This window comes from Diceros bicornis, chromosome 33 (genome assembly GCF_020826845.1).
Source record: "Diceros bicornis minor isolate mBicDic1 chromosome 33, mDicBic1.mat.cur, whole genome shotgun sequence".
In the NCBI taxonomy this organism is placed as follows: domain Eukaryota; kingdom Metazoa; phylum Chordata; class Mammalia; order Perissodactyla; family Rhinocerotidae; genus Diceros; species Diceros bicornis.
Genome location: NC_080772.1, coordinates 8,658,563 through 8,686,393, shown reverse-complemented (window position 1 = coordinate 8,686,393; position 27,831 = coordinate 8,658,563). Strand labels below are relative to the sequence as shown.

Genomic DNA, 27,831 nt, shown 5'->3' with positions numbered 1-27,831 from the left:
TTCCAGGGCTGGGGAAAAGGAAGTATTAGATGAGCCCGAAACATCTTTTTGTGCCAGAAAGTAAAACAGTACTCAGAGTGTGGATGGTGACATGTCAATAGGAAATAGGAGCTTGAAAGGTCTCCCGCTGGCCAAATATTGGATGATTTTAGCATCAAAATAAACGATCATAAAAACAGATTAAACCAATCAAACAAGAATCCATTAAGTTCACGCCTGTATAAATAAATAAATAAATAAATAAAATTTTTAAGCAGAAGAGAAAGGAAAGTTCTACCTTGCAGTAGAATGCCAATAAATGAAGTAATGACAGAATCAGAAAATCACTATTTGGCAAGCATTATAGTAATAACTGATTCAGGCAAGAACCATCAATGGATGCTAAAATAAGTGGGTGAAAATTTTATGAGAACAAAGTGTCTCCCCACAGAATACTATTAATTAATCACTAATTAATAAGTATAAAAATACATAGGATTTTACATTGAAGAACTGTGATAGACACCACTCTAACCAACTGCTCAAAGTGAGCATTACCAGTAATGAGACAAAATAACATTGTGTCCGGATACGATGCATTGAAAAGAACACACCATATCTTCTATGGAATTTCTGCCAAAAATACAAAATTTGAATCTAATCATGACAAACAGAAATTGAGAGGCATTTTACAAAGTAATGGCCCTGTACTCTTCAAATATATCAAGGTTATGACAGACAAGAAAAGACAGAAGAACTCTTCCAGACTGAAAGACACTAAGGAAAAATGACAACTAAATGCAACTCACTCTGCTGGCTTGAATCCTTGTTGTTAGGAAATAAAGACTGAAAAATTAAGTGGCAATGGACATGACATCTGAATTCTCTCTCAAATGATTAAAAAATATACACACACATACAAACACACACATATATATGCATATTTTAATAGAGTATGATAAAGCAAATGGAGTACAATGTTATCAACTAGGGATCTGGGTGAAATCAGAGTTTTTTATTCCATTCTCATAACTTTTTTTATCAATTTGAAATTACTTTAAAACAAAAAAGTAATAAAACCCAATAAGCTGTAGGAAAAGTCCCTTATTCCATATCACTTTGGTGGTTTAAACACAGTTCTAGTTGCTCAATTCATTTGTTGAATTAACCAATTTATGTTCTACCCACCTTGCTCTTCACAGAAACCTTTACCACCAACCAGAGGACGGAAGACGGCTTCCTTGGTTCCGAGGACAGGGTACTCCCTCCTCTGAATGCCTCTGCTTAGGGATGTTTTCCCATCTAGCTAAAGAATCGCTACACAGTGATATTGCCACACCCCTGAATACTCTTCTCACTCAAAGGCCCCAGACAAAGCACAAGCCATGCTAGCGACACAGGCCAACTTAACTCATGGCTAGGTCTTTTCTAAAATGTTCTGACTTGTCTTTCCCAGTAATTCACAAGTACAGAATTTGTAATTTTGCTAAACTTTGCAGTTTCCATGGGTTTTGCATCTTCTTGTTAAAAGGTCATTTTTTGTCTCTCTTTTGAAATCTTTCAAAGTTTCCAAATAGAAAAAATTTAATGCCAACATATAGTTCCCTCCCATTCTCAGTAGCATTTAGCACAATGCAGGGCATATATTAGGTGCTCAGAAAATACTTCTTGCCATACTGACTGGACATATTTACCTGCTCCTGTACTATAAGAATGCCAGTTCTCATTATATTAGTTATGTGCTAAGAAATGCTGCAATAAACATTTCAGTAAATTTAAAATTTTCTCATTTGCTTTCATTATATAATCAAATATACGATAATAAAAATCACAGATAAGATTAAGAAACATTTTAAATGGAAAAATGACAAATTTGCTAGATCCTCAGCGGTATTCGAAATTTTAAACCTCAAACATTTTAAAATAACATATCATGTAGTGTAAAGAAATCAGTGACAGTATTTAAAGCTAGAAAGCAGAGATGTTCTATGATTCAAAACATGTCATTTGACTCCACAATAATTACTGCTTCCATACAGAAGTCTCATGGCTTCTGAGAATTTAATTGCCATATATTTTTGAAAACAAACTTAATGCCCAATGATAGTACTTATGATCTCAATCCCTGGAGTCCAACATACAATAAGACCATTTACTAAGTGACCTCAGCCAAATCCCTTAACTGGATTGAACCTCAGTTTTCTCATCTGTAAAATAAGGATATCAGCAGCATCTAAATTAAAGAGTTGCTGTTAAGCAACAGAAATATCATAGTATTTGCAAGGCAGCTGGCATACGGTAAGCACTCAGCAAACACTTATTATTATTGTTTTTATTGCTATGATTAATTTTAAAAAAAAGGGGCAGGATCCCAAAGTGCATACATAGCATGACTCAATTTCATTAAAAGGGTAAAATATAAATATATAAAAGGGCAAAATGTATATAAAATATATACATTTATATATTTGTGTGTGTGTGTGTATGTAGAGAGTGAATGAGTTCATGAGAGAGCTTCATAGAAAAAAGATCTGAAGAAAATGAACCACCCCAGTGGTCATCTAATGATTAATGAATAACAACTCATTTTTATTCTTATACTTTACTATATTCTTCATAACTTCTTCCATGAACACAGATTGCCTTTGTAAATATAACTATAAAAATGCTATTTTAAAAAAACTCATGGGGCTGGCCCTGTGGTGTAGTGGTTAACTTTGGCATGCTCGGCTTCAGCAGCCCAGGTTCATGGGTTCAGATCCTGGGCGCAGACATACACCACTTGTCAGCCATGCTGTGGTGGCGACTCACATACAAAATAGAGGAAGATTGGCACAGATGTTAGCTTAGAACGAGTCTTCCTCAGCAAAAAAAAAAAAAAAAAAACCCTCACAAGGAGGAACCATATTTGTTTAGAGTGTTATAGCCACAAAAATTTTGTTCACATTATTTACAACAATTAGGAAAATATGTTATCTTTCTCACCGCTTTAAGAAGTCTACTATTTCTTTCCATAATAGAATAACTATGAAGCAAAAAATAAAAAACATTACCCTCTGTAAACTCCACTCAGGTTGCTCGCTAGTTCCATCATGTCCTATCCTTATCTTATATATCATTCCAATGCTCCTTATTTCAATCTAAATGAAATACAAAGAAGAAAAAATTAGCAGAATGTTTTAAATTAAGCACATTAAAAAATTCTTTCTCAGGCCGGCCCCGTGGCTTAGCAGTTAAGTGCGCGTGCTCCCCTGCTGGCGGCTCGGGTTCAGATCCCGGGCGCGCACCGACACACCGCTTCTCCAGCCATACTGAGGCTGCGTCCCACATACAGCAACTAGAAGGATGTGCAACTATGACATACAACTGTCTACTGGGGCTTTGGGGGAAAAATAAATAAATAAAATTATTTAAAAAAAAAATTCTTTCTCATATGATTTCACTCATATGTGGAACATAAACAAACAAACACATAGATAAGGAAAACAGATTGGTGGTTACCAGAGAGGAAGGGGGTGGGGGGAGGGTAAAACGGGTAAATGGGGCATATATGAATGGCGATGGATAAAAACTAGACTATTGATGATGAACATGATGCACTCCATACAGAAGCTGATAAATAATAATGTATACCTGAAATTTACACAATGTTATAAGCCAATATGACCTCAATAAAATAAGTAAAATTCAAAAAAAATTATTTCTCTTCTTCTTACTAAATGCATTTTTTTACTAATAGTTGACAACTCTCACGGACGCTTTCAGAGTCTAGAGATTAAGCCCTCTCAAGAAGCTATCGGACTACACAGACACAGAATATAAGACAGAAATATCATGAGACTTGGCTGAAAATATGCAGAAGGAGTCAGATGAAAGAATAGGATAAAGAACATACATATGCTCAGTTCTCTGACTACCACACACTTCTCACTGGAAGCCAACATCTGAGCTGAGTCCCAGTGACAGAAAGATGGGCTCTTATTTTAAGAAGTAAAAACGCAATTTTCATCAAAGCTAAATATAGCTATTCTATAAGCTTAAGGAAAAGTACCAATGAGTCTAGAACTTCCTTCTACTCTGAAAATCCTCTCTTGTTTGACTCCTAGGATAAGACATAGATGTTCAAAGTTCAAGGAAAAGAAACAAATCTGCCCACAGAACATGTGTACTTAGTTAGTTTTTGACATGGTCCAAGAGTATTTGTTAATCCAGGTAGCACTGTGGGGAAATGGCTTTGGAGTCACTTTGAGCTCAATTGGTGTCCTGGCTGTTGTAATCTGAGTAAAATACGGTGTTTTACATCTCTGGTCCTCAATCTCTTTATCTGTTGAATGGACATAACATCCATTGTATACAATTTTCAGTTCAACTACACAAATGTTTATTTAACACAATAATCTAGGCATTGTGCAAGGCCACAGGTATACAAAGATGAAAATGATGGCATAGTCCCTAACTTAGAGAAATTTATAATCTAGTGAGGGAGATAGATTTATAACCAAACATTTTCTGCTTATATGTATATATATATATATGATATAAGTATAAGATATGTCCAGGACACTAAACTGTGAGGATTAAAAAGGGCAATACACCACCTTATTATTTAATAGCTTAAATAATACCTATTATCGTTATTTCTACTACAGATACTCATCTACCTCCACAGAAGGTGCTTGGTAGGCACTTTCATATTATGTTTGACTTATATCATTGCCTACCAATGAACTAGACCCCGAAAGAGTTGGGACAGTCAGATGACCCAGAAGCCATCAGAATTCCTCTTTCATACCCAATACCAAAATTAGAAATTCACTTTTTTAAGTGCCCATCACCACCACCACCACTTTCCCCCATAGACTGGAGTGGCTAGACCGGCCCTGGGCTATTACAACACCTGGTCAAACACTGTGATGGCATTGACTTGGAGGAAGGAAGAGAGGGCTGTTAATCCCACAGAGCCAACTTCCACCAACTTTCTTACTCCCAGAGCTGGTCTCAGTGGCAGAACTTAGAAGCTAGCTCTTCCCACTAGAGGAAGTAAGAAGTTATCCCACAGTCTGGGCTTGGTTTTTCTCTGAAAGGTAAGCCAAAGTGCAGATATCCTTTCATTGCCCCAAGAATCTACTAGCACTTAAGTGTAAACTTTCTCTTTCTACACATTCTAAGTGAAAAAAATAAAGGGCTAACTAAACAGTCAGGTTACCAAGCATATGTGACTTCATGCCTGCCTGCTTGTTACTTCTGGAGAATGGAACTACCATGCAATGAGCTCAGCTACGTGCCAGCCAGGGGCAAGTGCTTTACAAGCATGGTCTCTTCCAATCTGCACAGCAGCCCCATGAAGAGCAGGGCTCTTTAAAGAATCTACTTTAAAGAATAAAGAAACTTAAAGAGGCTAAGTAATTTGTCTAAGGATACACAGCTGATACACAGTAAGTTCCAGAAGTAAAATTCAAACCCAAGCCTGTTTGATCTGAAATACCACACTGTCCACAAAAATGACTATGTGCTCACTTCAGGATTGGAAGGAAGAAAGGAAAATAAAAGACTAATTCAGAAGTGGCAAATGATGCTGGTGAAAAAGAACGCGGAAGTCAATGCCCACAGAAGAGAGCGAAAAGGAATGAGCTGGCTAGTCCTAATTTAGGGTTTCCAGACTTTCAAGATGCCCTAGTCCCATTGTCCCTTAAACCTCAAACCAGTGCTTCTCAAACATTAGTGTATACACAAATTACCTAGGGATCTTATTAAAATGCAGATTCTGATCCAGTAGATATGGTGTGGGGCCTAAGACCCTGCATGTCTAAGAAGCTCCTGGGCGATGCCCATGCTCCTGGCCTGGGGCCCACAAGGTCCTACACTCCTAGGGGGCTTTCATACCCCTCCCTGATCTCTCCCATTGAGGTAGTAGCTTAGAGCTGGGTAAGTCCCTACTCTCACTTCACAGCAAATAGGAGAAGCTAATAGGAGAAGCTAGAAGAAAACATATGCTGATGCCTGCGATCAGGAGAGAGAGAGTCCTCAATAACTGTAATGATAATCTGTCATTTGTAGAGCACTTTCCATCTACCAGGCACAGTGCACTTCACACACATGCCCAAACATTCTTTAAACTTCACAACAAGCTTTTTAAGTAAGTATTATTACCCACTTCCCCGCTTTACTAAGAAGGAAACTAAAGATTAGTGAGGATAAGCGACCTGTTCAAGGTGACGGGAATAATGCAAAGTTGAATCTGGCTTTGAATCTCCATGACTCCAAGGCCTCTGTTCTTAACCAATTTACTACATTTCCTATATGTCAATAGGATTTTCTTGAAGTATATATATTTTTTATTTTTGTCATCAGACCACTCTGGAATTTAGAAAGAACAGATATCATCGCCTCCATTCTATATGTAAAAATAATGCTGGTCTGGAGAAAATAAGTCATATATTCGAGGTCACACAGTGAATATACGGAAAGCTAGGACTCCAATCCAGCCCACTTGGTTTGCAGTTTAGTGCTATAGCTGAGATTCTCAACCTTGGCTGCACTTTAGAATCACTTGGGGAGCTTCTAAAAACCTCAATGCTCAGGCTGTGCCCCAGACAAAATAAACCAGAATCTCTGAAAGCAGAACCAGGTATCAGTAGCTTTTAAATCTCCCCAGGTGATTTCAATGTGCAGTCAAGACTGAGAATCTATACCATGCATTCCAAGATTGGACCCTGGGTAAATTTTTCCAGAAAAACATTGAGAGGATTTATCAGCACATAAATACATATACCACAAGGTATATCATGGGTAATAACAGACTTTTGTGGAGTGGCCTAGGGATCTAACCACAACATACGTATTCTGAGTTCTAAACAATCATCTTCAAATAATCTCCTGAAATGCATACGTTGTATAAGGTATGACTGCCTGAGCATTGAGCCAAAGTGCTCCTTCATGACTGCAGACAACTGCTTTTCTTCCCTAAAAATCTAATGATTGCAAAAGCAGAAGATCTAGAAACCATCTGGGGATTAGTGATTGCCTGGTACTGCAGCCCCAAACGGCGGTGGCTTCCTGTTGACTCAAGTTGGCCTTAATCATTCTCTAGTCTTTATCCAGCCTTAGGATACAAAAGGAATACTCTTCAGGGAGAACAACTGCTGTTTAACAGTGCACCAAAGACCCATATGCTTTCACCCTGTGCGGGTGGGATAAATTAGTGAAGTAGAATGTAATTGTCCTAGCTGAAATTTGTCCCAAGTCTTGAGGAAACTAGGAGAGGCAACCAGGGGTACTCAAAACAATGCAGACCAGCGTTTTTTGGTGCTAAGTAAAGGAGAGAGATATTTGAATGGGCACAGGCTGAGCTTCAAAATCTGGCCTCCGAAGATGTCAAAAAAATGATTTTACACCCATACAGTTCAGCTGAACAACATGTAAAAGTACATGCAACTATACAAAAGAGGATTTTCATTACCAGAAGAATCTCTAAATGTCTTATAATCTGGTTACAATTTGAGTTGAGGTTGATGGTTTAGGGGCCAGTTTCAAACCAATGGCCTAAAACAAACTGCATTTAAAGAAAGCAATTTTCTTCTAAAATTTTCCTTGCTTGTATAAGATACTTGAGAAAAAAAGTTTCCTTTAACGATTATAATAGGCATTAGAATAACTTATGAGGATTCTCATAGACCAGAGATTTCTTTTATACAGGACACACATACACAATCACACACAACCACACTGTTCCATACTACATAAATACCTTTAAAATGTTCAAAGAACAACATTACTGCCGATATTGTTTACCTGAAACTCATCCTCCTGTCTTGGAAGGAAGAGCTGCTCTGAGCTGTCCTTGCTAAGACTTATTGGTCCAGTGACTCCTTCGTCTCCATATACCCAGAGTGTGACATTGGCTTGAGTCCCTGTATTTCCCGTCAGCACTAACACCTTCCATTCATCTTCTGACAGAAGGGTCTCATCGCTTTGGGAAGGTTTAACTTCTATGGGAGAAAAAGGCATTAGTAGCAGATCAGATGCAATATCAGGCTGACAGAATCCTTTGTCACATGGAGCCCAAGGCCATCAAAACAGAGTAGAGGAGGGGTGGGGCAGGCCAGGGAGGCAATGAACTGCTACAGCTCTAGGGAGTTAATTTGTGCTTGTCTCTTCACAGTAAGCTTCTGGTCGACTGAAACTGAACTACTGAAGTAAATTAAATTAGAACAATAAACATCTGAAATGCCTGGCAGTCTTTCACTTGTCCTCAACACTACAACACAGATGTATGCTGGAATTTGCAGTTCTGTGTCCATAGATTTTTCATAAAGCTGCCTGCCTGGCTTACAGATTTTTAGACAGAACTACTAAAATATAAAGTAACAAAAGAAAAGTGGAATTAAAACGCATTTCCAAATGAGGTGTAAAAATGGCAAATTGAGAAGAGAGAAAATTTTTCTAAAGTATTTCTGAAAAAACAAAAATATACCCCACTGGAGAGGGCAATGAAAGGATCTGGAACTAAATACAGAATTTTCCCAAATGCAAATGGTTCTGAGGTGCTTAGAGCATGTTAGTCTGTGAGGGCAGGGACGGCGCAGCAGCAGTGTTTCATACGGCAGCCTCCACCAGCCAGCAGTTCCCAACAGCCCCTCCTTGTTTATAAGAGATGAAGTCCCCAACTAAAACTGCTGTCTTCTTTATGCTCTCTTTAGCCTGCTGCCTCATCTAAGGAGATCCTGGGGCACGTAGTGCCGAGAACATCTCCCAAGCTACTCTGCACTGGTTGTCTGGATTACCTCAACAACTGCATGTAAATTCTTAACTGATATTTCCAGGTACAAATATTACAGACTTAGGTAATGAGATGAATTTCCTCATGTTAAGTTATTAAAAGGAAACCAAGACTCTTCCTACTTTTAATTCTGTGGCTTGAAACTATAGGCAACCATAGACAACACCTATGATCTTATCAGTACAGTACCAACAATGATGACAAAAAACCCAGCAAATAACTAGTTATTTCATGCTATAATGAACACATTTTTTTTTTAAAAACTGTGCAAAAAAATTGTAAATGGAAACAAATACTAAGAAAGAATTGGCATTCATCTTTTAAGGTTGCCTTCTCTTTACTGTCCTGGGTAATCTCTGTCATTGTAACAGCAAGCATGTTTCCTTCAATTATCATCATGATCACCATTTATAAGCTCCTACTCCATGCTAGGCTCTTTGCTGAACGCTTCACATGCACTTATCCTATGAAGTCAGTCAAATTATGACGTCCATTTTAAGATGAAGAGAAGAGGCAGAAGTTAAATAACATGCCCAAATCATATAGTAAGTAAATGATGGAATGTCTAACTCTGAAGGCTTGCATTTAAACAAACAAGCTTAGGTGTTCCACGTTCACCTAAACACAGTTCACCAGGACACATGATTTTATTCTGTGCTAAGCATTGCCCTAAGCACTTAACACTCATGATCATGTCAACCTTACTCAATCCTCACACTAGTTCTATGAGGTACTGTCCTTTATTAAACAGGCAGACAAACCAGGACTCAGACGTTAGGTAACTTGCCCAGAGTTACACAGGCAATAACAAAGAAGACCTAAACTTCAAACCCAGGCAAAGCAAAGTTGGATTACATTCTGGATATAATATCATAGGTAGCTGACCTGGAAAATACTACAAAAATTAGTCCAAAAAATTTTATGACATAATCCAATTTTCAAAACTCAAATATTATATGTGAACACTTGACTGTCCTGCTTGCCATTTCTAGTCAAGCATCATCAGGAACCTCAAAAACACACTTGGGATTTCTCCAGACCCTGGACAACAGTGCAATCAGATCTCTACTGATGAAAACTCCATAGCACATCCATGAGTCCCAGAGAGTAATCAGTGATCTAGGTCAGTAAGATACTCTTTAGGATGCTAATCATTTACTTAATGTCTTGTGAATATCTTGAAGTCATCTAAAAGGATCACTTTTATTAAATTCAAGAAAATTTAATTAGTTCCTATTATTTGGTGGGCACTGAATTTCATTGCTCTCTACATATTAATGACACAAATCAGAAATTTGAAAGATAAATAATGAGAGTCTCACCCTGGAGATACACACTATCTAGTGGGGAAGACAGACATACAAACATTTGGATTTTAAACATTCAGACACATTTATAGAAAACAAAAGAAGTACTGCAAAGTTCAGATGTAGCAGAGAGCAAGGAGCGATGAACTGTGGAGGGGTGGGCAGGAAAGTCTTCATAGAGGGAACCTCGCTGCTGAACATAGAAGGATGAATCAGAATTTTGAAGAACGAGGAAGGAAAGGGCATTCCTGATAGAGGGAAGAGCATGCCCAGCACATACAAAGGCTTGAAGTAGCAGGCATGCTGGAAGAACTGCACATGATGACATGTGGTTGAACATGACCTCACATGAGATGTTATGTGAGCACAGGAGAAACAGTGAGATCATGAAAGGCACTGGGCAAGTGGAAGGGAGTTGGCACATTCTTGTGCAGGCAAGAGGGAGCCAGTCAAGACTCTAAAGTGTGGCAGTGATATGATCTGAGCATTAGAAAGATCAGTCTGAAACAGAGTGAGCTGAATTTAGCAGGGAGAGACTGAGGCAGAAAGGCCAGTGAACAAACAAACACTGAATAATGAACTATAAAACCCTGAAATGGACTCAGGAGGTCACATTTACTTGGTTTTAGTTTTCTGCATGTCCACACTCAAATGGGTACATGTGCATGCCTATGTGTGTATGTGTGTGTTTAGCTTGTTTGTTTAATTTAATCCACAAACAAGGTGATGACCTCTAAAGCCTCTTCTTCCTGCTCTAACATTTTCACAATAACACATTTGCACAAACAAAAATTTATGACTTAATATGGTATAATCTATAATATAGAACAATGTATTAAAGTTTGTGCTGTTATCAATTAAATATGAATTCCATCTAATGCCATAATCTTTTGGAAATGAACCAAAGTCCATTAGTCTCTGACCATAAATTTATCCATTTGAGAACCATAAAAGCAGTTGCTTTAGTTGACTAGAGGTTTAAAATATTCTAAACTGGGAGAATTAACCAAGTTAATAAGGATTAACCAAGACTCCTTCAGGGTCTCCCTGAGTAAAGTCTATAGTACCTAAAATTTATTCAGATGACTCAAAAATGTTCTTCGTAGGGGTGCCAGAACTCTTTAATTAAACACCAATCAGGCTGACTCAGACAAAAAAAAAAGCTAACCTACCTTTGTGCTACTGGTCTCCTAAAGCTCTGAAGAAAGAAAAGATTACTCACACACAAAAATAACAAATTAGCTGATTCTAATAGTTCATGGATGGATCAAAGTCGAGGTCAACTAAAGGCATGAATCACCATCAGAGAGTGTGGGCATAAAAAGACAAGTTGTATAAAATTCTGTGTACTTTTTTGAAACAGTGTTTTACACTAAACTGTAAAGCAAAAATTGAAAACAAATGTCCCTTATATTTAATAGCACAGTATCAGAAAAATGGTTATTATTTAACCCTAATTTTAAAAAATATAAAATCATCTAGAAAAAATAAGAAGTTAAAGCGTTCTCTCTATAGGTCTTTGGCACTGTAAAAATATCTATTTCAACAAAATTAACATGAATAGTCCTGTTTTATTCATGAATTTATCAGTTTCTTGATTTAAGGTATGGTAGGCATTTACATAAAGCACAGGAAGTACAAAGCTGGTAGGCATAGCTAACAAATAGAAAACAAGATCAAATAATCAAAGCTATTCCAATAAGCTAGAATGTTGGACTGATACCAAGAAGATAAAAACTGGTATCAAGATAAAGGTCAGCATTTTGGTTCAAATAATCAGTTACATATTTTTCAGGGAAAGGATATTATGAATAAAATATCCTAATGATCTTAATATACACCAAGAGTGCAAGAGAGATGCCTAAACTTGTATTCTAAGCCAAGACTATAGTAACAGATGCATAGGGTCCACATTAAAGGAATACCATTATTCTAACTTCAGAGAAGTTAGAATGAGAAGACAGGCTCCTACTTGGAGAATCACACTTTAAATGAAATATTCATAAAGGTAAAGAATTTAGAAAACATACATTAGGAGGAACTATTAAAACAACATATTTGAAAGAACAGAATATACTAAAAAGAAACACTGGAATCCATTTTTTAGTGTATTTATATTCAAATATAAGAATATACTAAGAAGAAATGACAATAAGAAAAAACAAGGTTTATTTTATAGAAGAGGATGTTGACTTTTTGTGGGTCAAAAGAATTTATAGTGAGCAGGTTTTCTGCTTAACATAGAGAGGTACTTTCAAGTGATTAGGATTGTTTGAAATGGAATGGCTTATATCTGCACTCTTCATGTGAACGTCTACATTACTTTTGTCAGGTCAAAGTTCCCTTCAAATCCTCATTGTATTGAAAACTCACATCACCTTCACGTTGTAATTTACTATAAGAGCATGAGCACAAAAAAACAAACCGACACTTCACTCTGGATACTGAAGTGCTATTTTTTGTTAATATTGAAAAGGAACTAACACTAAGATCCCAACAGGAAGAATAATTACTATAGTGTATTATCTGGTAATTCCATTTATAAGAATTATTCTAAAGAAATAAGACAAAATACAGATGAGCGTCCATTGCAAGTTATACTTGAAAAAAATTTGAAAAAATGACGATAGTAAGAGAATTGGTCATTATGTTATGGTACCTCTAAACACAGTGGATTATTTGCAGCTATTAAATTATTTTCCAAAAGTATTTAATGTTATGAAAAATACATATGATGCTTACTATCTTGTATTAACTGAAAAGCAGATTAAAAAAGTATATATCCAACATAACCTATACATGTGTATATATACACGTATATATAAGTATAAATAAATATTTAAAGTGCTTTTAGGAAGGTAATAAGATGATATAATTTTAATTTTTTCCTTCATGTTTTACGCGTTTTATCTTTTTTTCAGAATAAACTTGATTTATTGTGACCGCTTTTAAGGAAGGCTTCAACTTGATAACAGATTTCAAATTACCTTGCCTGGGGATCTTTGGTTCTTAAAGTGTTGTCATCTAAAAGGGTTAAAGCAAGAATGTGCTCTGGCTGAGACTTTGGCACTGATTAGGCCTCGCCCAACGCCACCAATGGCACCACAGCAGACAAAGAACTGCTGTGGCTGCTGCACCCTGCTCAAGTTCCCACACACAGAGCGGCCCAGCTCGCTTTAGAGGTAAGACTTCAACCACATGCACCTTCTTGGGCCTCAGTTTTCTCATTTGTAAAAATAAGAGGTTACAGTGAATATTTCTAAGCACAGTTTCAGTTCAGAATATCAAATTATAAGTCTTTTATTTTTATATTTGGCTTGATGTTTTTAGATGCAATGTTTCCAAACTTAAAATTATGCAGAAGCAATTTATATTCCCAAATAATTTAATAATTTTTAAAATTTGAGTTTCCAAAGTATTAATGGATGAGCCTTGGATTTAATTCAATGGAGGCAGCGTGGGGCACAGTGTGAAGGATCATGACTATAGCAAGATTAGGCATATGTTGATAATTGCTGAAGTGGGACAATGGGTACATGAGGCTTCATTATTCCATTGTCTCCACTTTTGTATATGTCTGAAATTTTCCATAATTAAAAAATTTCTTTAAAATAAAAAATATTCCTTTCTCAAACCCTCCCTACACTAACAAAACTAGTATCAAAATTCAACTTGGCCCTAAAGGAAAACTCTGCAAATTTAATGGCATTATGCCTCTATTTACTACTACAAAAAGCACTATTTATTGCATATGTGGTACTATAAATTCTAAATCTTTGTCATCTTTTGATGTAGATAAGAAAAGTTTCATCTTTCCTTTTAATAAATGAGCATTTTGAATACAGAGGGCAGGTTTATTTTATCTATAATACCTAATCCCCTAATCTTGCCCTATCCTGAAAGTAGACTGACAAACATAATCTCATTCTTCAGGAGCTGATGGTTGTTTTTGATGTCTTTAAAAGTATGAAATAAGTCTTCTAAAGTATTTTTCAACTAACATATATTTTAATATGAATGGCTAATGTAACCCAAATCTATCTAGCATGATAGCTAAATTGCAAAACCAAGAGGAAGGTATTTCTTGCAAGAAACAACTTTTAACTACTGCAGATATTTGATGGAGGTAGAAAGAAGATAATAGAGTCATGATCTAATTATCAGTAATGGATGAGAGTCTTCTAAGTAATATTCATATGTGAAGACATTTTTTCCCACCTAAAGTCAGGGATGCTTATAAAAATCATTTCTATTGCAATTAGAGAAGGCAGAATTTAAACAAATCATGGGCATTTTGTAGATGGCATTTGCATTAGGGAAGCTTTATCATCTGGATTTCCAGAATTTCAAGTCCAAAGTCTGTGCTATATCAATGTTTTAAATAGCTCATTAATAAATCAAGCTGAGTCTCCCTTTTCTCAGTTTTTGGTCCACTCTCCATTTCTACTGTATTGCCATTAACCACAATAAAGAACTTACAAGTCTTTTTACAATGAATTAATAACAACTTTTATTTTGTGTCTAGCATGCCCTGGATGTTTTCTTCATCTCATTATCCATTTTTAACCTTATATTTTTGTGTGATTGTTTAATGTTTATTTGGTTCACTAGACTGTAAACTTCAAAAGGGCAGAGACCAAGTCTTTTTTCTCCATTGCTGTATTTCCTTATAGCTGACATTTAGTAGGCACACAATGCATATTTGATGATTTATTAAATGAAAGGATGATTTGAAAAGACCTATATTTATCATGAGGCCTAATTTTATCATTTTTGAACATTACTTGGTCTACCCTGCATCAATCTAAAACTTACACTTTCCAATCCTTAAATATTTAACAAAGGTATTAGATAAGGGGTTAACATCCAAAATATATAAAGAACTCATACAACTCAATAATAAAAAAAAAAAAATCCAATTAAAAAATGGACAGAGAAACTAAACAGACATTTTTCTAAAGAAGACATCCAAATGGCCAAGAATTACATGAAAAGATGCTCAGCATCACTAATCATCAGGGAAGTGCAAATCAAAACCAATGAGATATTACCTCACATCTGTTAGAATGGCCATCATCAAGAAGACAAGAGATAATAAGTGTTGGCAAGGATGTGGAGAAAAGGGAATCCTTGTACCCTGTTGGTGGGAATGTAAATTTGTACAGCCACTATGGAAAACAACATGGATGTTCCTCAAAAAAATTAAAAATAGAACTACCATATAATCTAGCAATTCCACTTCTGGGTATACACCCAAAGGAAATGAAAACAGGATATGAAAGAGATGTACGCACTCCCATGGTTACCGCAGCATTATCCACAATAGCGAAGAAGTGGAAACAACTTAAGTGCCCATCAACAGATGAATGGATAAAAATGTATATATACAATTGAATGGAATGTTATTCAGGCATGAGAAAGAAGGAAATCCTGCCATTTGTGACAACATGGATGGACCTTAAGAACATTATGCTAAGTGACAATCAAGGACAAATACTGTATGACATCACTTATATGTGGAATCTAAAAAAAGCCGAACTCCTAAAAACAGAAAGTAAAATGGTGGTTACCAAGGGCTGAGAGGAGGAGGGGGTATGGGGAATAGGAGAGATGTTTAAGGGTACAAACTTGGAACTAGTAGATAATTAAGACCTAGAGGTCAAATGTACAGTATAGTGATTACAGACAATATTGTATTATAAACATCAAACTTACTAAGAGACTAGATCTTAATTATTCCTGTCAGAAAATGAAATGATAATTATGCGACATGATAAAGGTGCTAGCTAATGCTACAACTGCAATATACAAATGTATCAAATCATCATGTTGCGCACCTTAAACTTAAAAAAAAATTAACAATAGTAACATTTTTTAAATGTTTTTGCCAGAACAAATTTTCATAAGATAGATTTTCTCTTAAGCATTTTGCTACTCATAAAAAAGTGTCTATTCCTAGAGATTTCAGCTAGCATGATATTTTGAACCAAGTCAAATTTTACTTGAGGTGGCCATCCTAGATTTAGGTGCCATTATTTCCTGACACAAGATTGAATTCTCCTTCTGCGAAAAATTTTAAGCACATGTTTCTCATGCAGTGTTATTTGTCACACTGCTCCACGGATTCATGATATAACATGGAAATATAAAACTGGTCCTAGTCCAATGCAGCAAAAATCAAAAGGCTAATTTCTCTTCCCTCTGGTTGATGTGATAGTATCATAGAGTTGTCAGCAAGACGTCTATTTTCCGTTACTATCTGAAAGAAAGAGAGCACATCCAATAACTGATTTGCAAAAAGCACTTTTTTAAAAGTAATGTTACAATTTATCTGTCTCTCAAAATGGATTTAAAAAAAAATGGTTCAGAGACAGTGGTCCACTATTTCATTTTACCCAAAGATAACTGGATTCTGATGCACAGAATTTGTCAGATATCATTCATTTTACTTCCCAGGCAGATACAAAGGAATACATTTAAGAGCAAGAAAAATGATCAAACAGACTAAGAGATAGAAACTAAAAATTCACATCTCTGAGGCCTACAGTGCTTTATTCATGTCTCAGTTTCCATATAAGAGAAATGGAGGAGATTATTTTTGTTGTTGCTTACACTTTGGTGAGAATCTGCTGTTATTCATTAAATATTTTGTAGGTGATAGTCCAATACAATGGCATAATTTTGTTTTTTGAGGAAGATTGGGACTGAGCTAACATCTGTTGCCAATCTTCCTCTTTTTTTTTTTCTTTTTTCTCCCCAAAGCCCCAGTACATAATTGCATATCCTAGTTGTAGGTCCTTCTAGTTCTTCTACATGGGATGCCACCTCAGCATGGCAGGATGAGCGGTCAGTAGGTCGGCGCCCAGGATTCAAACCGGTGAACGCTGGGCCACGAAAGCAGAGTGCATGAACTTAACTGGTACGCCACTGGGCCAGCTCCCCAATGTCATAATTTAATACTATCTTCTTTTCAAGTCATTGTTCTGGAATGAACATTGAATTCAAGACAAAGAAATAAACACATTTTAAAATATATGTATTCTTTGCAATATAAAACCAAAGCATAAAAAAGCAAGATGATAGCTTAAAAGCAAGTTCATCTGGTATGAGGTAACCTATATTATAAAAATAATTTGGTGTTCTTCCTGAGGTGGCCACAAAGAAGCAGAGCAGACAAACAAACTAAAAGAAGAAAAACAAGTCGTTGCTTACTTGCAGTTGAAGAAAGTAAGGGACCTCTGGCCTCAGATTCTGGTGGTGTTTCTTGCTGTTTTTTTGACTTACGGATCTTTTCCTCCTCTTGGCTGGGTGTTGCAGATATACCCTTTGGGTTTTCTCTGCCAACTGAAATTAAGATTTTAAAAGATGATATCCTCTCAAAATCACTTGTTTCTTCTCAGAAAATTCACCGTATGTTCAGCTATGCAAGTTTAAGTCTTGCTCTTGTTTCCTTTTCAATGCCTAGTCAGATCTTTCTACTCTGCATTACATAGTTACCAGAAGATGACTTTTTATTCTTAGCAGTAGGCTGCCCATGAATGGTATTCCTATAAAATCTATTCACTGCTTTGTAAATCCAAGCAATAATTTAATGCCACAGTATGAATCAAATGACTTATTCAAGATGTTTTTCTTATAGATTCTAAATGAGAACTCCTTTGATAAGTTGGTACTTTGCATTCATGATGAGGGGAAGTGACTAAAACATCATTCAAACAATACTTCATGTGACTTTACCGAAATATGATAATCAAATAAATACACATATACCTATAAATTAAGAAAACATTAGCTATTTTTCTGCCTTTTATTTAGAGGCAAGTTTTTTTTGGTGTCTTGTTCAGGAATAGATATCTCCAACCCAGCTGAATGACTCCAATTTTATAGTATATGCTCACGATTGCTTTTCGTATTTAGGATTACAAAGTTTAAGTTGTTTGCATTTCATTCTTAAAGATCAGGCATAGTATGGCCTTTTTTTTTTTTGTGAGGAGCACTAGCCCTGAGCTAACATAAATGCCAACCCTCCCCCCTGCTTTTTTTTTCTTGAGGAAAAGTGGCCCTGAGCTAACTTCTGTGCCCATCTTCCTCTACTTTATATAGGACACAGCCACAGCATGGCTTAACAAGAGGTGCATCGGTGCATGCCCGGGATCCAAACCTGCGAACCCCGGGCCGAAGCGGAGCGCGTGCACTTAACCGCTTGTGCCACCCAGCCAGCCCCAGTACGGCCATTTTTAAATGGTAGTAATTCATACTATGATCGTCAGATTTTAGAAACCTCATCAGCAACAAAATTATATAGATGTCTGATTCTACATTATAATAAATAATAGGAGCTACTTCTTAATACCACAATTGCAGTCAATAAGATGACTCATAAAATGTATGGCTAACAGGAATTAGCAACACTTGATCATATGGAGTGATGGCACAGACTATGCAATACTGGTGTCTGAAGAACTGCCCATGATCACGTATTATAAGATATAAATTCAGACAATAATAAGCTTTAAAAACATTATAAAACATAAGTTTTTCCATATGGTTTATTTACAATGCAATGCTTAGACAATGGAGATTGAGGCTAATAACAGAACTTTAAAATATGAAAAGGAAGATCAGAAATAACTAGAAATATGTCCACTGAGGGTAAATGAACTCTTGGAGAGGAAAAAAGAATCAAAAGATTCCTAAATATAATTTAGGGTCCATTTTATTGTGGTCTAATTAAGGGACCCATAATTAAGGGTCTACATTATTTACAAGTAATGTAGAAATCCAGGATTTACACAGAGAAGATAAACTCTCTTCCAGTCACTGCCATAAGCATGAGAATAAATCAATAAATAAGACACGGCTCTGACATTGATGGGGTTGCAGCCCAAAGGGAGTACACGCAAACAATGACCTATGGTATATATTGATGAATGCTGTAACAGACACATGCACGGAGTGCCTAGGGAGCACAGAGGAGAAAGCAATTAATGTACCAGTCTAGAAATTAGAAACAAGCACAGAAAGGGTTGTACAGCAGATGTAGCCTAAGCAGAACTGTGAAATGGGAATAAGCATTTATAAACACAATAGTTGCTTTAATATTAGGAAATTCAGGGCCTGTAAGATATTTTCTGGAAAGGTCATCCAGAACGTTCCTGTCCTTCTGTACCGAAGGCTGCCCACTTTGCCTTTGGGCCACGTAGGTCACAGATGGAGGTCCAAAATTCAAGTACCAAATGGCCCTCCATGGATTCACAACCTATTCTGAATTGGAGTGACTCTTACCAGTGTGCTGTTTCTGTCTCACCTTAACAATTTAAAAAACAATGTGAAATTTATCAACCACAACATAAAATAAAATCTGTGATGAAGATAGAATTGTCTACCTGGAAATACTATCAAAAGGTATGTATTACACAGATAGCTGGAATTGAATGATTAATTTATTCACTTCAGATACTGTCTCATTATATCCAAAAGTTTAGTATTATCAAGATCCACCAGACAGAAAGGCTGTACACTCTACAAAGTGAACCAGTAAAAAACTTCTGTTTTATTAAATATCAGCTATTTAAAAAATAAAACAAGCTAAAACCTACACAATAGCAATGTGCCATGTTATTACGGCATGTATATTTTAAATCCATGCAGTCTATTTTATTATCTGAAACATATTTTGTCATATTTTTCTAAATAAAATCATAATATACATATTCAGGATCTGATGAACTGTGTATATGATAGTATTTTATTTAGACTTTGAAACTTGTCAAAACTTTGAATGATCTTAGCAGACTAGTATGAAGTGAGAATGAAATTTCCAAATATATTTTAATAAAAACTTCCACAAGACTTGAATCTAAAATAAATTCTTCTCATTATAATAGAAACATGACATCTTTACCATATCTTCAGTCTTGCATTTTTTTTAGGTTACTAATACCCCAAGCCTCACGATTTGTATACAGAGGGTGGCTAATACCATAAAACCAGGCTAGAATTAGAGCAAGAGGATTATTATGCATAATTTTTATGCATAATTTAAGTCTTCGTTATGATACTTATAAAACTTGGATATACTCACTATTACCTAGATGTTCTAAAAAAGTAACAGTACACTGAAATTAATGAAAAGTCACAAGTTATATTGATCCAAAATTCTTTTTTTTTTTGTGAGGAAGATCGGCCCTGAGCTATCATCTGCCAATCCTCTTCTTTTTTTTTGCTGAGGAAGACTGACCCTGGGCTAACATCCATGCCCATCTTCCTCTACTTTATATGGGACGCCACCACAGCATGGCTTGCCAAGCGGTGCGTTGGTGCGCGCCTGGGATCCGAACCAGCGAACCCTGGGCCGCCACAGCTGAGCGTGTGCACCTAACCGCTTGCGCCACCGGGCCAGTCCCCAACGTTCTTTAAATAATACCTAGCACAGTGTGGTCTTACTATATGCAATTATAATGGTGGGTTTATTATCTGGAACAGCGGGAACAAACAGAACTTCCAAATCATCCATATCTCCAGATAATCTATTGAGAACTTTCTCCATGGGCTCATTATAATAACTGATAATGTAAGCACACACAGATCTCTTCACACTTTCTCCTATATATAAAGTTCATAGTACTGTGAATGTAAATTCATGAAATAGAGAATAGAAGGTTTTGCAGCAGAAGCTAGCTAGCACAGCTAAGTAGTAGTAGAATAAATGACTTTTATTATAAATTTTCAATACACAATAAATTAATTAAATGAAATCCTAACCAAATTGTAGACGAAGAAACCAATCACAGAAAAGTTAAGTGATTTGTCCAAAGTGATTAAAAGAGGGAATGAAAGGGATCTCTTATCTTCCATGAATTTATCAACTCTATTTAAGTTGTAAAAGATACACCATGATGAGTTAGAGCAGAAACCAATGAAATTGAAAACAGAAAATCAATAGAGAAAATTCAATGAGACCAAAAGCTAGTTCTTTGAAAGATCAATAAAATCGGTAAGTCTCTAGTCAGGCTAAGAGAAAAACAAGACACAAATTACTAACATCAGAAATGAAAGAGGGCACATCACTACAGATTCCATGCACGTTAAAAGGATAATAAAGGAATACTATGAACAACTTGCCACAAATTTGATAACCTAGATGAAATGGAACAATTCCTTAAAAGACACAATTTGCCAAAACTCACACAAGAAGAAACAGACAATCTGAATAGGCCTATATCTATTAAAGAAATTGAATCAAGACTTAATACTCTTCCAAAACAGAAAGCATCAGGCCCAGATGGTTCACTGGAGAATTCTACCAAACACTGAAGGAAGAAATTATACCAATTTGCTATAATCTCTTTCAGAGGATAGAAGCAGAGAGAATACTTCCTAACTCATTCTAAGAGGTCAGTATTAACCTAATACCAAAACCAGATAAAGACATCACAGGGAAATAAAACTACAGATCAGTAAGTCTGATGAATGTAAATGCAAAAATCCTCAACAAAATAGTAGCAAATTGAATCCAACGACCTATAAAAAGATTAATACACCAAGACCAAGCAGGATTTATTCTAGGTATGCAAGGCTGCTTCAAATTTCAAAAATCAATTAGTGTAAGAATTTTTAAGTCAGTTAAAATATTCTGCAGCTACCATAATGATAGATGCCTGTCATTATACATTTGTCCAAACCCACAGAATATATAACACCAAGAGTGAACCATAATGTTAACTATGGACTTTGAGTGATTACGATGTGTCAATGTAAGTTCATCAATTGTATCAAATGTATCATCTAGTGGGGGATATTGATGGAGGAGGCTATGCATGTGTAGGGCAGGAGGTATACGGGAAATCTTTCTTACCTTCTCCTCAATTTTTCTGCGATTCTTAAACTGCTCTAAAAAAACACTGAAATCTTTTTAAAAAATCTTGCTGGAAAAAAATCACTAAGAGCTCTTCCTTTCTTTAATAATTATAACTACAAATATTTGCATAGCACTTACTGAGTACCAGGCACTATTCCAAGCATCTTGTACAGGTTAACTCACATAATCTCACACCGCCACTGAGTTAAGGCACTCTTCGTCCTCATTTTATAGAGGACAGGCATTTGGTGCAGGTGCTATGAGAGCACACAGCCAGCAAGAGGCCAAACCAGGATGTGAACACTGGCAGTCTGGCTCTCAGAGCCTGCGAGCTGAAATGCCACCCTTGCCTCTCTACCCTGCTGTACTTGCAAGCCTCTATTTGGTGAGTGAACCTAGTCAACAGGACTGTGTCATCACAGGCAGGCTAAAGCAGTGCCTTCCATGTGACCGTGAGCCTTGCCAGACCAAGCAGTACAGGAAGACCCTTACACCAGGGGCAGGGGCTTCTAGGGAACCAAGGTCCATACATCAGGAGCGCATGCTGGGAGACAAGAGGTACCTTCCTCGCAGGAAGGTCTCCACTGGAGTCTCTCGAACTTGACTATTCTCTTCCTACCACTATCTCTTCTCCTATCCAAGTCCCTTTCTTGCTAAGGGTGCCTAACAATTGCAACTCTGCCTTCTTGAAAACTATGAGGAAAAGTTAATGCTGCAAAAAAAAGCTATGGAGTTGGGCTGTTCTGTCTCTGTACATACTGAAATACAAACAACTCAAAACTTCCAACAGTTTCAACGGGATTTTTTTTTTTTTTTTTGGTATAGAGCAGGTTCAATCTATCATATATAGATAATCTAGGTAGAAAAAATTCTTAAAATGATTTGAGGAACTCTATAAACTTTTAAATAAACATCCTGTCAATCTTCACAAAACCCTGTAAAATAGAGTTCCTTAACATTTTCTGAGTCATTGATCCCTTTGAAAATCTAAAGAAGATCATGAGCTTCTTCCCATCTCAAATGTACACTTATGCATATTTGCACAGAATTTGTTTACTCAAAATATGTTTACTCACAATTTCAAAAGGTTCACAGATTCAGACTAAAAGTTCTTACTGTAATACAATGTTATTATCCTCCTTTACAGATGACAAAACAGAGGTTCAGAGATGCTAATTAAGTTAATTAGGAACACACTGCTAGCATATGAAAATAAAATCTAGACATTCCTGACATGCACTCTCACTCACTTGATGCTACACCATTCAGTCATTCAACAATTGACTCTGAGCCAGGCACTGTGCTGCATCCTAGAACATGAAGGGAACAAACGTTACCATTTGGTACTCTATGGTCAGAGAGGCCCTAACAAATGCCACGAGATAACTTCTAACTCAGTAGACAGGACTTCAGGGGAGCATCTGACTTCCATGCTGGTCATCAAGAAGCCAACATTATCAGACTGAGCTTCATAAGGGGTTGGGTTATATTCTACCAACTGAACATCATATATATTCTCCAGACTTACTGAAAATCCATTTTGGTGGCTTGTTCTTCACTGTTATAAGAAATAAGTGGACCCAATAATCTGTTGATTATCTGCTCAATATCTAGTTCAAGAACTTCACATATCTTAACATGAAAAGTTTTGGATGGGAATTGGCAGCAAGTTTAGGTAGCTCAAAGGCAAACCCCATTTCACCAAGACATTTTTACATGTTTCAGTTAGAAAAACCTAATCTTTTCACCCGTGTGTCTCCTTTGCTTTCACACAGAACACATCACTTCTGATCCATCTGGTAGTCAAATGTGTGGGGGTTTTTCCAAACCAAACAATTCTGCAACACCAGCTGAGTGTCCTACAATTTGACTCAATTCTGACACTACCTACCTGGAGATAGCATCAGATCCCACAGGTTAAGGGCTTAGTCCTATGAGACTGTCCCCCACTTCAGATGCCAATCGCAAGTCCAGGTTGTTAACTGTGCTTCTGACTGATCAGCTATAAATTGGAAGTTCACATGACCCTTTCCTTGGGTTCGATTAATTTGCTAGAGCAGCTCACAGAACTCAGGGAAACATTTACTTACATTTGCCAGTTTATTAAAGAATATAACAAAAGATATAGATGAACAGCCAGGTGAAGAGATACGTAGGGTTAAGGTCTGGGAAGGTCCCAAGCACAGGAGTTTTCGTCTCTGTGGAGCTGGGATGCATCACCCTTCCAGTGTGGATGTGTTCACTAATCTGGAAGCCCCCCAAACCCCACATTATGGGATTTTATGGAGGCTTCCTCAAGTAGGCATGGTCAATTATTAACTCCACTTCCAGCCCCTCTCCCCTCTCTGAAGGTTGGGGGGTAGGACTGAAAATTCCAAGCTTCTAATCATGGCTTAGTCTTTCTGGTGACCAGTGCCCATCCAGGAGCCCATCCACAGTTGCCTCATTAGAACAAAAGATGCTCCTAGTGCCCTTATCACTTAGGAATTCACAAGGGTTTTAGAGCTTTGGGCCAGGAACTAGGGGACAGACACAAATATATATACAAAATTCCATGACTATCTTCATGGGTTAATCCAAATAGGAAGAGCTCATTGATCACAGGAATTTGGCTAACCTGTAAGATCTAAGCATGACACCTGATAGCCCACCGTCAAGGCAAGAGAGAGTCTCTGTACAACGACAATAAACAGGAACCTCTAGGCAGTTCCCCATAGGACTGACAACTAGTGCCAAAACCACACTTCTTATCTCTGAGACTGCTAGAATCACCACAGGACGTTCAGATTTAAGAAGTCTACTGTTATTTAAATTGAGTGAACAATTCCACTTCTGGTAATTTACGCTAAGAAAAAATTTCATACAAGTGCAAAAATATGTATGTACATGAATGACCATCCCAACATTGTTTATAATAACAAAAAATTAAACAATAAAATATCCAACATCAGGGGATTGGTTAAATAATTTGTGGTAAATGCATCAATGCAACTCATTTGAAAATATGGTATAAATCTATGTGTATTGATGAAAATAATTTGTTTTTTTTTTTAAGTAAAACATAAAATTGTTTCACATATATACAAGACTGCAGTCCCATTTTTTGTTTAAAAATATACTTTTAGTATATTTAAAGAAAAAGGTAGATACATATATACAATATACACCACAGAAAAAAATCATGAAAAGATGTACATCAAAATGTAAATGGTTTTTATCTCTGGATAGATTTCTACCTGAGTATATTTTCAAAATTTTCCACAATTACACGTTATATCTGTATAATAAAAATAATAAAACAAAATATTATATAAACAGACTATGATGTCTATCAACAGGTTAACTAATACAGCATCAGAAGATCAGTCCTAGCCCTATTGGCAATAAGCTTTTAAATTTAACTCACAATTGCTGGGCGTATTCAATCTTTTTTCAAAAACATTATCAAATAATAAGAGTGTAGTTTCAAAAAATAAAAAATAATATACCTACTTTTCAAAGTGAGATTAAATGATATAAGCCATGCTTTGCAGTGTCTGGCATAAAATAACTGCCCACAAATGCTAGCTAGTATTACTGAAACACACACGTATACTTGCTTGATCCCCAACAGTTCTACTGGGTAGAGAGAGAAGGTATTACTGTTATGCCAGTCACACAGACACAGAAACCAAAGCTGTTCAATGTTAGTTGGCTTAACTCAGACCATACAGCTGATAAATAGAGAAGAAAACTCAAATCTCTATGTCCTATTAATAGAACTAAATTGTAGAGCCTGTAAAAAAGAATGACTTCATATCTATTGGTTCTATTGGTACTGATACCCTAGATTGACAGACATGGCCTTTTGTTATGTCTCTCTCACATATTGCCACAAATTATTTTTTCTTCTATTCCTCTCCTTTTCTAATCGTTGCTCTCTCTTCCTTCTCATCTTTTCTTCACTGCCACTTCCTTTGTATTAGCTCTCCTTTCTCCCTGTCCTCTTCCAGCACGGTTGCTGTCCCCTGCTAGGCATTTCTCACTGCTTTTTCTTCTATCCCACCCTTATCTTTCTGCGTTCTCTCAAGTCATCTGTTTCCCTCCAGAGCTCCAGAGACAGACGGCATACCCGTTTTGAGTAGGAGTGCCACTCTGTGCCAGCCTGTGGAAAAACAGAGGGTGGATGTAGTGCTGATATGGATAGCAGGAAGTTAAGGTGTACAAGCCCAGCAATTTGCAATTTTTGAAATGCGGCAACTAAAGGCTGAAATGGAAGGGATGCAGATAACACAAAGAACAGGCCAGATATACCATCATGATAAATCAAGCTCTTTATGTTCTTATTTTAAACTATCCTCTGTAGAATATTTTATATATCTATAAATTATTAAAGCTATAATATCCTACAGATAGGATATATATATATAATATCTTCAAGTATTTATATAGCCATATAAAGTATACGTAGACTTTGATAAGAAAAGAGAAGTTAACTAAGAGTCAGACTGACTAAAAAAATCATCTAGATTTTGATTAAGCCAAAATCCATAGGACTACATCAGGCAAAAATTAGATAGCAAAATAAATTCTGAGCTAATTTAAGAACACAATAGAGTATCTCATTAACCTCTGTATTCAAGCAAATATATTCTGAGCTTAAACTGTTTAAATAAAGTCCTCAGAGCCTCACTTTAATTTTCTAGAGAACCTGAACTTAGATATGAGAGAAACCAGTTTCAAAATATTCACATTTCTATCCTATCTTTAGACTTTTTTCCACATCCTATTTTTAATTCAAATCTTATTGTGTTGATCTTTTTTCTATCCCCTTTTACGCTGTGAGCATTAAAAATTAATAGCAATGAAGCTGAGAATGTTTTTAACAGCCCCATCCCCTCTCAGTATATGGAGATACCCTTAAATAACAAAATACACTTATGCATGCACACACACACATGAATGCACACACCCAATTTTAAAAAACTATAAAGGAGCTTAATGTAGCAAAAACTCTATAACAAACATTAAACATCTGAGAATTTAAGGTAAGTGATCTTCATTGTTTCTTTTCACCGCTTCTAGAATAACAATGACAAAAAAGCCTAACAGCAGAGATTTGCTTAGTAAAAATGTGATGAAATTATCAGATACTGTATACAAACCACCACAAAACAAACCAAAAATGGAAGTCTTTCAGAGTGAACGTACATTTGATGACTTGCGGATAGAAGAAAACATTTCCACTCTTGGTATAAATAACTGGTTTTGCCTGTCCATCTGACTGAAGTCCAACAAACAATCCTGGGTTCTTCGTAGATTCCAGGCTTATAGATGCATTTTCCAAGTTCTTCTTAATCTTAAAATGACAGTCAGTATCTCCTGTACCCTATAATCAATGTAAGATGATTTCATAAATATGAGCAAACACTGAAGGACAGAATTTAAAACCAGTCATTTCACAAGAATATAATTTTGCTTCATTTTCAAATCCTTGTGACAAATCTAGAACATTTTTGCATAAATTGCACTATGTACTTGACCTTGTTCCATAAGATCCAGAAACAGAGATCATGTAATTGGCTAAGGGAAAGGTGTATTCCCTGGACAAAGGGCTCTGAATCACAGAAGAGCTTCAACTAGGGAGAGTGCAGTGTATGCTATATTGCATTTCAGAGTTGCCCATCTCTATCAGTGAATAGATAATACTAAAATACGAAATTTTCCTTTGAGAAAATACTCTAAAATAATGATGGAAAAGAGGACAATTCTTACCATAAGTACATTTACATTTAAATATAAACCACTTTTCTGTGCTATTCCACATGTTCTGGATTGACTTTTCAACAGCAAATGAAGTTCACATAAATTACTCAAAGACTATATAGCAAAACATTCAAGAATTAGATGCCTAGGAGTAATCTGCA

General features: G+C 36.3%; 1 protein-coding gene across 1 annotated transcript in view; it reads right to left on the bottom strand.

Annotated features, from left to right (window-relative positions):
- The window catches only part of RP1 (RP1 axonemal microtubule associated), a 280,580-nt gene that overhangs the window by 122,265 nt on the left and 130,484 nt on the right, over positions 1-27,831 (bottom strand). Inside the window, exons 16-19 of the mRNA XM_058528715.1 lie at positions 27,116-27,293; positions 17,278-17,409; positions 7,771-7,967; positions 3,033-3,119 (exon numbers count right to left, since the gene is read on the bottom strand). Coding sequence (XP_058384698.1) covers positions 3,033-3,119; positions 7,771-7,967; positions 17,278-17,409; positions 27,116-27,293 — 594 coding nt within the window. The remainder of the gene's footprint in view (positions 1-3,032; positions 3,120-7,770; positions 7,968-17,277; positions 17,410-27,115; positions 27,294-27,831) is intronic.